At 32.9% G+C, this 12,711-nt stretch overlaps 1 protein-coding gene across 1 annotated transcript in view; it reads left to right on the forward strand.

The window, feature by feature from the left end:
* Positions 1 to 12,711, forward strand: part of LOC148284817 (dipeptidase 1-like) — a 134,780-nt gene that overhangs the window by 52,793 nt on the left and 69,276 nt on the right. The window contains exon 7 of the mRNA XM_088234741.1: positions 5,756 to 5,932. Within this exon, the coding sequence (XP_088090867.1) occupies positions 5,756 to 5,932 (177 nt within the window). The remainder of the gene's footprint in view (positions 1 to 5,755; positions 5,933 to 12,711) is intronic.

Genomic DNA, 12,711 nt, shown 5'->3' on the forward strand with positions numbered 1-12,711 from the left:
TTAGAAGTCATTTTCCAACTTATATTACTGAGACACAAGAGCACTACATATAAAAAAAGAACCTATAAATAAATCTTAAACGTGAACAATTGAAAAGGCTTATGGGTTTGGTAAGGCCGATACGAAGAAAATGTCTCGAACAGAAGGTTCGGTGCAGTGATCCAAAGAACCGTTGGATCTGTCAAGTCACTGTCGCTAGCCGAGAACCGCTTCCAGGGTCTCTGGATCGGGTTCCAATCCTCCACTGTACCTATAATTAAACCAATACCAAAAAAATATTGTAATAGGATTTTCGAACAAAAATGCAAAAAAAGCCTAAAAGCATTTTGAATTTCCGCCGATGCTTGACGTCATTATCATAAGTAGTAACTGTGTTGTGGTCCCGTGGCATGTGTTCGAATTCCACCCTACCCCTACTTGATTCCCATTTTCTAATAATGAGTTATTTACAACTCGTTGAAAATGGCCTTTAAAATAAAATATTTGGGTAAATCATAAGAAAGATTTTATTTGTTTTTTTTTAAATTATAATATCGTAAGTAACTTTCATGTATTTATTTGAGAAAAACAAATTATAAATAGAACTTGATTTAACATTAATCAAAATTTTAATTATCAATCTAATTTTACATTTCTCATTCAGTTAATTTTTAAAAAGGGAAAATTTTCTCAAAAAAAGTTATAAAATGTGATTGTCGACAAAATAACTTGCTGGAGGTTTTTTCGAAGAAATGTTTGCGTTCTTAAGATTTATCTAAATATTTTAGTTTTGTAACCATTTTAAGTCATAACCGTGTCACAAAATTAGAAAGAAAGCGTGGTAGAGCGGGGTTTGAACTGTCTCATTTTTTTGGTACAATCTTTTTTTTTTGGGTGAAAATACTGCTAGCAAAAACGTAGGAGGCTGTAAAAATTGACATGCTTAAAAGTAATAAAAATATCTAATTATCCAATTGTTTTAAAAATTCAAAAATATTATGCATTAAAATTCACACTTATCTTTGTCCTTTTAAAATATCTTCCTGCTGCAAGATCATATAGTAATTACTATTTAAATATTACATTTAAATTAATCTTTTTTGAAAAAATCTAAATATTTTAAAACATACTTTTGAAATTGCTTTTTACTATTCTGGGGCCCAATTACAATGGGAAGATAACAGAGTTATCTTCAATTGTCTAGAAAGTAAAATCATATTATTTGTAGTAAAATATGCATATGATTTTATGGAAAAAAAAGGCCCGTCGGTAACCTATAAACACGTTTTACAATAAATATTGTTTGAATAATCAATTATTCTGGTTGTGGTATGGTTCTCATTTCCGAGAAGACTTTTTGTCCTTTTGGTGTCCTATGGTGGTATATTCTAATGATAGCAAAAATAGTGAATACAGAATGGTAAATGTTACACATTTAGTAAAGTGATCACGTAATCCAGATGATGATATCTGTTAATGCCAGTTTTATCTCTGTTGAAAAAATATTTCTATTTATGTTACACAGACTCCATACTCATGTTTAATTTACCAAATGGCTTAATTGATGTACCATCGTTACTGGAACAAGTGGCATTCAATGTCCCGATCAGACGGTTGCGAAAAAAAATGTTCTTTTCCTTGACCAGCACAGCACAAGCTAGGGCTTGCATGCACCAATGTCCCGATTGTGTCGCCTTGTTAACTCGTGACAAGATCTGGCTTTTTTCTGATAGTCTTAAAGATTTAAACAATTACCAAGATATACCAGATCATGTCTTGAGGTAGTAATTTTCAATTTTTTTGTCCTTATTTTAATTATATTATTTAATTGTATTTTATTTCAATTGTACTTGTATGTATTGTAAGAAAATGCGTTTGCCATTGTGACTAGACTAAATAAGTCCGTAAATAATTGAATAAATAATTTGAATTGACAGATATTAAAAAAAAGTATTAAAAATAACATTCCATACGAGTTAAAATTCATTAACATTTTCTTGTATACCCACGAACAGGCCATGCCTTTGTGGGGTTTTTTGTTTACTATTACTATTAATATGTATTTCATTGTGAAGTAATTATGCCTTATTTTTTAATTGTCTGTATTATCATTTACGTTTATTGTAAAAAATTTTTTTTTATATACTTGAAGATGGACATGTCAAAAGTAGAAAAAATCGGCGTGCGTGCATGAAAAGATGTATAAATGTAGAGGAAGCGAGGTCTGGATGCCAAGATAGAGTGGTATGGCGTTCTATCCTCTCTGCCTTCCCCTACGGGGGAACGGCGTGATTGTTTGTTTGTTTTGTTTGATAATGTTTTCATTATCAATAGTACTTTGGCGTTCAAGAATTTCGCTTGTATATATCGTAGCATTAGTTTAAAGTGTTTGCGACCTTCTTTAGGCTCATATCCGTGTTTATACATAATTTAGGGTTTTCTTAGGATGTCTATGTTTAAATGTGTAAAGTCACCCTCTCCTACTTAAAGGAATTATTTCACCGACTTGGGAACTAATGTTCTAATGATCTTTATCCATAGAATTATAATAGTCCAGAAACCGCGTACGCGCATCTAACTGAAACCGACTAAACTATTAGTTAATCTGCAGACGTCGCGTGGTACGCAGCTGCCGATTTAAATTCAATTATGCCGTGTTGTTTCGTTTTTAAGTGTCAAAATACTGCAGGGATTAAAAAGGAATAAGTGGGGTCACATTTCATGTGTAAATAGCGAATAGGGAAATATCACAAACTACGAATACCGATAAAAATATAAGAAATGGATTTAGAATAATTAGTTGAATTTTCGAGATCAATATGCATATTGTGAAATGTTTTCATACATAAATCTAAAAAAATTCAATAAAAATACGTTTTTAGAAAAACATGACGTGTTTGGTCACGGTTGTTGTGACGTCCAAATTCGTGATAATGTTCCTAACAAATTAAAAGAAACAAATAAACATGAATCGTGACGTATTAGAGAAATGGCTAATGAAATGACCGTTTTTGCGGGAATTCAAAAATTTCAAATTTATCAATATTTTTTATTCTACTAATAATAAGCAAAAAAAATTTTTATTTACTGGAAAGCATTTTATAGACCATTTAGTATTTTTTAAATGTTTATTAAAAAAAACGTGATATTTCCCTATTCAAAAATAATATTATTTAGGAATTCGAATATTTTACCTTCTGTTAGATTGTTTACTAACCATTATGACATTTTGGACATTTTGTTAGCATAACCAGGGTCGTTGAATTCCCGTCTTTCTTTTAAAAAGCCTTTAGTGTAATATCAAACGGTATGAATATACTTAATTACTATTTTTTGTGGTGAAATATAACATGAAAACACAAAATTATCTTATATTTGTGTTATGATAATATATTGTTCACGGTATGGCAACATTACACGGCCACTTCACGCATGCGGGATGTCGCAAAAGGGGGGACATTTGGCAAACTTTTGAACACAGCGCGATGTATGCAAACTTGGTTTACGTGCTTCTGGTATATTATAATTTTACATCAATAAGAGCGTTTGAAAAGCTGGTTTATTTCTGAAAAACTAACTGATTTGAATTGAAAAACTAAAAAATTTATGAAACACAGATGTTCACACACCCGTAAATGCTTAAACTTTCATATTCCCCTCTCAAAGAGATTTTCCATCTCTGTTGAAATATCTTTTAACATTGATTATCTCCCTAGTAGCTTAAATTCAGTGCAGTGCGTTCGAATGTTTACGTAAGCCTTGTCAATGTGTTAGTGGCTGTCGGTGATCCAAGAAACATTCGAATTTCGTTTGGTTAGTGGGTACATTATTTGAAAACATTATGTCACGCACACATATCCAAAGTTCACTAAAGATTTGAATGGACTGCACTTATCTTTGAAAATTTTGACGGGCTAAAAATATTTATGATTTACTATTAGGTGTTGACAAATTGTGTCTATTTTTTTTCTAATTTAAAAATTAGAAAAAAAACAGACACAATAATATTCGACCGAAAATTTCGTGCTTTGTAAGACATTGTATTTTCTTTTATATTACATGTATTATTATATAAAAATAATTATTTGCGTTCTTTTGATATACCCAAATATTGAATTTTGAGGGCCATTTTCAACGCGTTGTAAATAACTCACTATTAAAAAATGAAAATCAAGTTGGGGTAGAGTGGGGTTCGAACCATGGACCTCTGATCCGCGAGCCCGCAACACTAGCCACGGGACCACAACCCGATTCAAATATAATGTCAAGTAGACGAACGTGAACATTTTAGACACTTCTGACTAATTTGTTCTGTTCTCTTCTTTTGGAAAAAAACGGACACAATTTATGTTAACTCAGGCTTGTAATCAGATAAAATAATATAAATGTATTTAAAAAGCAAACACAATATTCTGTAGAGCAGATTTTTTTTTTAATGACTTAACATTTTATTGAACTTTAGGTTCTCATTTTTAAATTTGGAAAAAAAATGACACAACTCAGTGTTTACCGTACTTATTCCATTTTTAAAATATTATATTAGAGAAAAAGTATTTTATAATAATAGTATGGAATATTGTTTAAAATTCTTTAAGTTTTAAAATGAAAGCTCGCTGTTAAATATTTAAATACATTTTACGATTGTTTTATACATGATGCATAGTTTGTGTTGTATAAACAGCTGCTTATTTCAATCTAACTATTGTGAGCGGTGCGGCGGCGTTAGTCTAATTTGCGGTGTAAAGTGTTCAAAATGGCGGTATTGTTCTGGTATTGTATTGTTTGAGTTGTGCTGTAGAATTATGTATGTCACTCAAACTAAATTATATTTAATGTCATTTTAACATTAATACAAATGAAAATGGGGCATTACAATTATTTCAATAAATAAAGCGATGTACGAAACATACGAAGCCCACTCCATACTAACTAACTTTCCATATTATTTTACATCTGAGCGATTACAATGTTACAAGTCTAAAATTTATGTTTTTCAGTTAATTATGAAGAAATCTTCCTGAACATGTTTTCTATCCGCACATAATTGCACAATTCTTAAAAGTAACCCTTGAAAGCGAATATGTCAATGTCATTCAATATTTCTTTACTTAATTTTAATAATTGTTTTAAAACTGGCATTAGTGATTAAACTTTAAATTGTGCCTGCGGTTTTGCGAATGAATGTTTGTTTATATGTGCGGGCATATACGTAAATGCTTTCTTGTGAAACTGAGTTTTTAAGTTGTGCCACTGTTATTCCCGGAATATCAAGTTAATAATTGACTTTTTAAAATAATAAAAAAAAAAATTCTTCAATTGTAAAAGAAACTCCCTCTCTTAACATGAGAATCTTGCTAAATTAGAGAGGTAGAAACGTTATGCAAAAGTGTAAATATAATATCATAATTTTGTATAAAATGGCGGCTCCTGTGACTTGCCTAATCCATGGGGGGTTCCGGGTTCGATTCTGAAAACGACAATATAACTTTGAATTTTATTTTACATAGTTCCTTTTTGAAAAAAAAAGTTTCTTTTTGAGTTACAACAAAGTCGAGTGTAATAAAAAATGTGGTACAAGAAAATATTTTAGTGATTTAAATTTTTGCTTACCAAGGTTGTGCCTTATGCATTACTGACTGTCTTTTAAAATATTCCCGTCTTATGTCGTCTGATATGCAATTTATCTGTTATTGATTTTATTTTATGCACTTGGACTCTTATTTAACAGGGTCGGTGTTCTGATATCCTCAGTATGGTCTATTTGGATTGTTTCCAGCAAGTGGTACGTGAGATGAATCGCCTAGGAATGGTCATAGACCTGAGCCACGTGAGTGCCAACACCAGTAGAGCTGTAATCAAGTTGTCCAAGGCTCCCGTCATCTTCAGTCATTCTTCCGTCTATTCTCTCTGCCCGCACAACAGGAACGTTCCTGACGATATCATCAAATCAATTGTAAGTCGACCAACAACCGTTTTTATTCCGTATCCGGGCGTTATATTGTAATTATCGTAGAACAACGACGGATGTGCGAAAAATGCGACATATACTTTAATTTGTGTTTGATCTTGAAAAGGTTAAATAAAGGCTTTATATTCTAGGTTTGAAAAACGTTTAACATATATTGCTAACTCAAGTATTAAATGATACACTTTTGCACTGTAAGTTATTTAATGAAAAGCAAAAAATATTTAAACCACTTTTATGTTAAGTTGACGAAAATCACAAGTGTCGTTGTTCTACGGTTACGACGATATAATATATTTTTTATTTTAGGATAACTCTTCATTTAACAATATTTTGGGTACACAGGTACATATGTTTGTAGATGAGGCTGGAATTTACTCCCCAAGAAGTTATCAACGTAGAAATTCACTACAGCAGAGATGGATAACATTTTTGACATCTCATTGGCTAGTTAAGACAACATCAAAAGCCCCTTAAATTTATTTCAACAGAAAGGGAAAACATTTTTGAGAAGGGAATATGGAAGTCTAGGCATTTACAGGGCTTATGACCTGTCATTGGCTGGTTTAGGTGGCCACTTTACACACTGTGTAATATTCACCATTCTGCCCATGTTTCAACATCCACATTTCCTCAACTCTTCCATCTGTTGACTTTTGTGAAGAGAAGTGTTTGAGTATGTCCAGTCTGAGAGCGTTTGGACACACTCGAAAATTGATCAAAATCCCCGCTCACTTATCCAGATCCGTTTTAAAGATCTCATGGCCTTTTTTCTGTTCCGCATATTGCAAAAACAAATTTTAAGCATTCATGAACAGATCATAACTTTTTTTGTTTATAAACGATTCGCCTTATTAAAAATATCCATTTAATGCTTTCAATACCTTTGTTTGTAACTACACTTCAGTCTACATGGTCAATTTGTCCACACCATCACTGAATGGATAATATGTGTGGACGTGACTATCAATCTGATTTTCCCAGTTGTGATGGTGAAAGGGTATGTTAGTTCAATAGTAAACCGGAAGAACCAAATGTCGACGGAAGGTAAAGTTGAGGAAATGTGAATTTCAAAACATAGGCAGAACGGTAAATGTTAGCCAGTGTGTAAAGTGGCTACTCAAACCAGCCAATGACAGGTATTAAGTTCTATAAATGCATCGACTTTTATATCCCTTTATCAAAAATGTTTCCCCTTTCAGTTGCGTAAAATTTCATCCGTGAACTTTATCCAAATACGTGAAGATCCTGACTATATGAAATGAGAAAGTTCAGTGTTTTTTAATATTAATATTTCTATCACGACACACTATTATATGTTTTTTTTAATAACTTGTGACGAATTTCAAAGTAATTCATTTTTAAATTTATTTCAACAGAGAGGGAAAAATTTTCTGGGGGAATATGGAAGACTAGGCATTTACAGGGCATATGACTTGTCATTGGCTGGTTTAAGTGGCCACTTTACACACTGTGTAACATTCACCATTTTGCCCATGTTTGAACATCCACATTTCCTAAACTCTTCCATCTGTTGACTTTTGTGAAGTAAAAGAGCTGAAACCTTTATCACGTGGGTGAGATTCATCCGGCTGAACCAAATCACCTACTAGGCAACGCCTGAAAACCATTTTCCAATTTTTATACTTCTTCTTTTACCAGGTAGTAATTCAACAATGTTTGATTCCATCTAATCCAGCCAGTCTGCAAGCATTTGGACATAATCAAACATTGTTCAATTCATTTTTATTAATATTTCCGTTCATTTTCGAGAAACATTTTCGTACACTTTTATGTAGCACTGAACATTCTCATTCATGGATTACTTTTTTGGACCTGGTTTCATCAATTTGTTTTTTAATATTCTGTAATTACTTTTTTAGTTTATTATTTTTTCTTTGCGTTTTATAATAGATAAACTAGATAAGTTAGAAATACAAAAAAACTAGTACATTAACACAAAAAAACCCACAAAGGCATGGCCAATGCCTATTGTTTTAAGACATTATCAATCCGATAAAGTAGTCATAACTCAAAAAAAATAAATTTTAGCTTAGTTTTCAATTTTTAAACACGTAATATATTGTCAAAATATTAGTCAGATCGATTTGAGGTCTTTTTTCTTTAATCTAGGTCTAGCACAGTTTGAGTATGTTAGTCGGTGTTAATTATATTTTAACACCAAATTCGTTTCTAATTAATATATAATTTATTTTTTTGTAAAATTCTAATCATATCTACTTTTACAAATCTAGTAAATGTCATCACTGTAACTCTCCAAAAAAAAGAGAGTGACTTACACTGTTTTAGTTGTTTATTTATATTTATTTTAGAGTTTATATAATTTTAAATACTAGTACATGAGAAAAAAAAAGGATATATAACGAAAAAACATAAAACAATGATAAATTCATGCTAATTAAAATTTAATGTTGTTTTTACACGAGTTCAAAAAATTTCTTGAGATTAACTTTTAATTTATTTATTGATATATTATTTTTAATAGTTGTAGTTCATTGGGAAGATTCTTATAATTTTTTACACCTTTGAAGACAAGGCTAGTTTGACCATGAATTGTATGGAATTTAGGAATTTTAACATTATGTTGGTATCTGAGTGACTTATTCATATCAAATTCTTTTATTTTTTCTTCTTTATAAATTTGTAAAATAGAATTTATTTTATAAATAGTGTCTACAGTATGAACCTTAAATTAAATACAAAGTTTACATATTGAATTATAAAAAACCTTCAGATGCTAAAAGAATAACATAACTCTATCTTTACGATTTAACCGCGTGATAGCTGTATATAGCACATACACTTTTACTAAATTATTTGAGCACCACTATTCTTAAAAAGTGTCATATTTTAACTGTATTTTATGACAGTCGAAATTTTCTTAAAATAATGTTACAGCATGTTTTAAAACACATCTGATTATATTTGACACATCGGAATTGCTCTGAAGGATAAAAAAACAACACAATTAAAAAAATGGTTTTAAGATTACGTGTTTTATTCGTTTTTAGGCTCTTTCAGAAATTATGTTATGACTATTTTAGCGAATGTGCTACATGTTTTTGTGCAATGATGAAATAAATTCTATGCTATTCAGCTATTTGAGTGAAATTAAATTAAAATGGTGGTGTCTGGGCAGAAGATGAATGAAGAATAGAGATCTGCGTGTGAAATAGAACTAGAATCTTGATGGCTACAGTCAGGTAAAAATCCTGAAAAGGGAAACCGAGCGGAGATGCGTCCTCTTTGTGTGTGGAATCCAGTCAATGTTTACAAACATTTCGATATACACTAAATATGAAATTATTTTAGAGGCCGAACAAAAGACAAATCTAACGACGGAGTTCTCTATTTCATAAAATTGAAGTACCTAAGAAATGTGACAGTTACACGCAATTCCGCTTAGTTGTGTCAAGGCTCTGTGAAGTTTTACTTAGTTGAGAATTGAAGTTTAAGTGGAATGAGAATCTCAAGATACTCAAACTAACGGGCTTAAGCTGGTCGATAGTTGACGCTTAAACTTGGCGGTTTTACCCATCTCAAGGCGGCTTAGTTATTGCCGTCTTAGGAGAAAATAATTTTCAATACTCGAAAACATTAATAAACATGGCTCTTAATATATTTACATAACTTTGTCACAAGAGGCAAAATTAGCCGTTCACAACGGAGTCCTGGTCCCGACCCTGATGTATGGGAGCAAAGAATGGACTTGGAAAAACAGGATGGTACGACAGAGATAAAAATAAAAGAAATAAGAATTGCTGCAAAATATAAGAAAAATGGAAAAGCGCAAGGTTTTGATAATGTTGCTGCAGAGTTTATAAAGGCGGGTGGTGAAATATTTTTTGTATGGCTGCACAAACTTTTTAATCGATGTTTAGAGGAAGAATACACTCCTCCAGACTGGATAAGGGCTGTTGTTATACCTCTATACAAGGGAAAAGGTTCAAGAGCAGAATGCGGAAATTATAGAGCAATCAGCCTTTTGAGCGCTGTTCGCAAAATGAATACTAATTGAGAGAGTAAGAAAAGTTAAAAAGGATAGAGTGTGGGATATTCAGAGCGGTTTTATGAATGGAAGAGGATGTATGGATCAAAAGCTAAAAACCAAAAGCTTTTTTGTACATTTGTCGATCTGCAAAAAGCGTTTGATAGAGTTGACAAAGAAAAATTATGGAAGGTGTTATCAGAGTACGGAGTGAGCGGAAATCTAACGCGTGCTATTGCTTCTCTGTATAAAGACAACACAGCATGTGTTAGGGTAAACGGATCATACACATCGTGGTTTGACATTCATAAAGGAGTGAAGCAGGGATGTGTGATGTCACCATGGCTGTTCAGCGTGTATATCGATAACTGCATGAAAGAACTGAAAGGCTTAAGAATGGGAGCGAAAATGGGTGATTTAAATGTCAATTGTCTTTTGTATGCTGAAGATGCTGTACTTCTTGCTAACAACAATGAGGAACTGCAATTTTTGGTAACAAAGGCCTACGATGTATGCAAGAGAGCGATTTGCTGGTGAACGTCGATGAATCGAATGTGATGGTTTTTGAAAGAAATGAAAGTATGACTAAATGTGAAATCACTGTGAATGGAGTTATACTAAAACAAGTAGAGGAATTTGTGTATCTTGAAAGTATGTTCTCTAGAGATGGAATTACTGAGAAAGATATTGAAAGGAAGGTAAGTGCCGGGAACAGAGTGAACGGTGCACTCAAATCGACCTTGGCAAATAAATGTTTGTCAAAAGAGGCAAAATTGGCAGTTCACAACGGAGTCCTGGTCCCGTCCCTGATGTATGGGAGCGAAGTATGGACTTGAAAAAACAGGGATGAATGTAGGTTAAATTCTGTCAAAATGCGATCTCTCAGGCGAATGCGTGGTAAAACAATGTACGATAGATGCACAAATGTCGAGATCCATACATTATGTAAGGCTGAGACCAGGAATATCGACAAAATCAAGAAATTAGCTCTGCGCTGGTTTGGACATGTAGAACAAATGGACAGCGAAAGAACGGCTCAGAATATTTACAATGCGAATGATAATGGGTGCAGAAATAGAGGAAGACCGAAAAAGACATGGCATGACCAAATTTAATAAATACTTGAAGATGGACATGTCAAAAGTCAGAATAATCGGCGCGCGTGCATGAGAATATGTATGAATGTAGAGGAAGCGTAATCTGTATGCAAAGATAGTGTTGTTGGGTTCTATCCTCTGCCTACCTTTACGGAGAAACGGCGTAACGGTTTGTTGTTGTTGTTGTAAAACTATCGAGCAATTCAATTGTTAGTAAAATAACTACACATATTTTCCCAACCACATTCTCAATATGAGGCGTGCGTGTACACGTGTGTGAAGATATTCCACATAAGCTTTGTAGGTGACCGCGCCAACCACTATTCCACCAGCGGACTAATCTCCACCCGTTTTCCATTTCCAAGTTTTTATTTTGAAAGTAACCATCGAATCAAAAACACTCGTCCAGGATTTTAGTTGGTACAAATTTTCGTTGACAAAAAAAAAGAATGAATGAACAAAGGGGTACCCAAAAGAAACCGAACGAATGTTGTCATGGGCGGAGTTTTTGTAGCATCAGATGTCGCTAGAAGGATCGTGTAGAACTACTTTTTTAGTCAGATTGCTAACTGTCGTTGCTGAAGAAGATTTAGTTTGACTGGTGTGATTTTTCGTGACAGTTGTTTTGTGTGCTCGTCGTTTTTGCTATGGATGATCGAGCGCGCGGCCGTAAAGTTTTGCTTCCTGCTCGGGAAAACTAACACAAAAACTCTTGAAATGTTATTAACGGCTTACAAACATGGTACTTTTGATAAGTTTAAATGTTTGAATGGTTTTTTGGTTTTCAAAGAGGCGAAATGATAATCAATGACTATCCCCACTCTGGACGTCCTTCAACAGCCCGAACAGACAAAAACGTCGTTGAAATTCACCAAATCATCTTAGTAAACAGACGAAAGACCATCGAAGAAGTTGTGGAGCATTTAAGAGTGACTTGAAGATTTGGGGATGAGAAGGATAGTTGCCTTATTCGCTCTCACACAACCCTCTCTGTGCGCCAATTCTCACCAGAAATGGTATGACCGGCGCGCCCGATCCTTCTATTCACCAGATCTAGCCCCTTGCATTTTTTTTATTCCATTGAATAAACAAAGAGTTAAAAACATATCGTTTTAACGAAGTTCTTGAGATGAAGAAAATAACGACAGAAGCACCGTCATGCATCACAAAAACCAATTTTAAAAAACTTTTTCCAACAATGCGAAAATTTTGGTTCGATTTCTTTTGGGTATCCTCTCGGAGATGTTCAAACATATCCAGAATGGTGAACCAACTAATTAAATGAGAAACTTATTTCCGAATGTTTGAGTTTGTTGTTTACCATATTGATGTGCCATATATATCTTTAAATTATTATTGTTTCTGATCCAATATAATATTTGTGGTAGTTTACTTGTTTGTCAGTGTTAATTAATTACTCGTCCCAATTTTTAATTCCACACAAAACTTTTAATTCCATAGAGTTGGGACTGTCTCAAAAAATGTGTAATAAGTTGTTTAAAAATATATAAATGGGAAGTCATTAGCCATGAAAATGTCTAAACTTTCATTTTCCTTTCACTAAAATTTTCTCTAACAATGCAAATTGTATTTTTTGTTGCACTCGGACACAAGAAAAATTTAAAAAAATTAATCATATACTCGTAAAGTGGTGAAAACCG

The sequence above is a fragment of the Micrasema longulum genome, unplaced genomic scaffold (assembly GCF_059751315.1).
Source record: "Micrasema longulum isolate JH-2025_06_02 unplaced genomic scaffold, ASM5975131v1 h1tg000087l, whole genome shotgun sequence".
In the NCBI taxonomy this organism is placed as follows: domain Eukaryota; kingdom Metazoa; phylum Arthropoda; class Insecta; order Trichoptera; family Brachycentridae; genus Micrasema; species Micrasema longulum.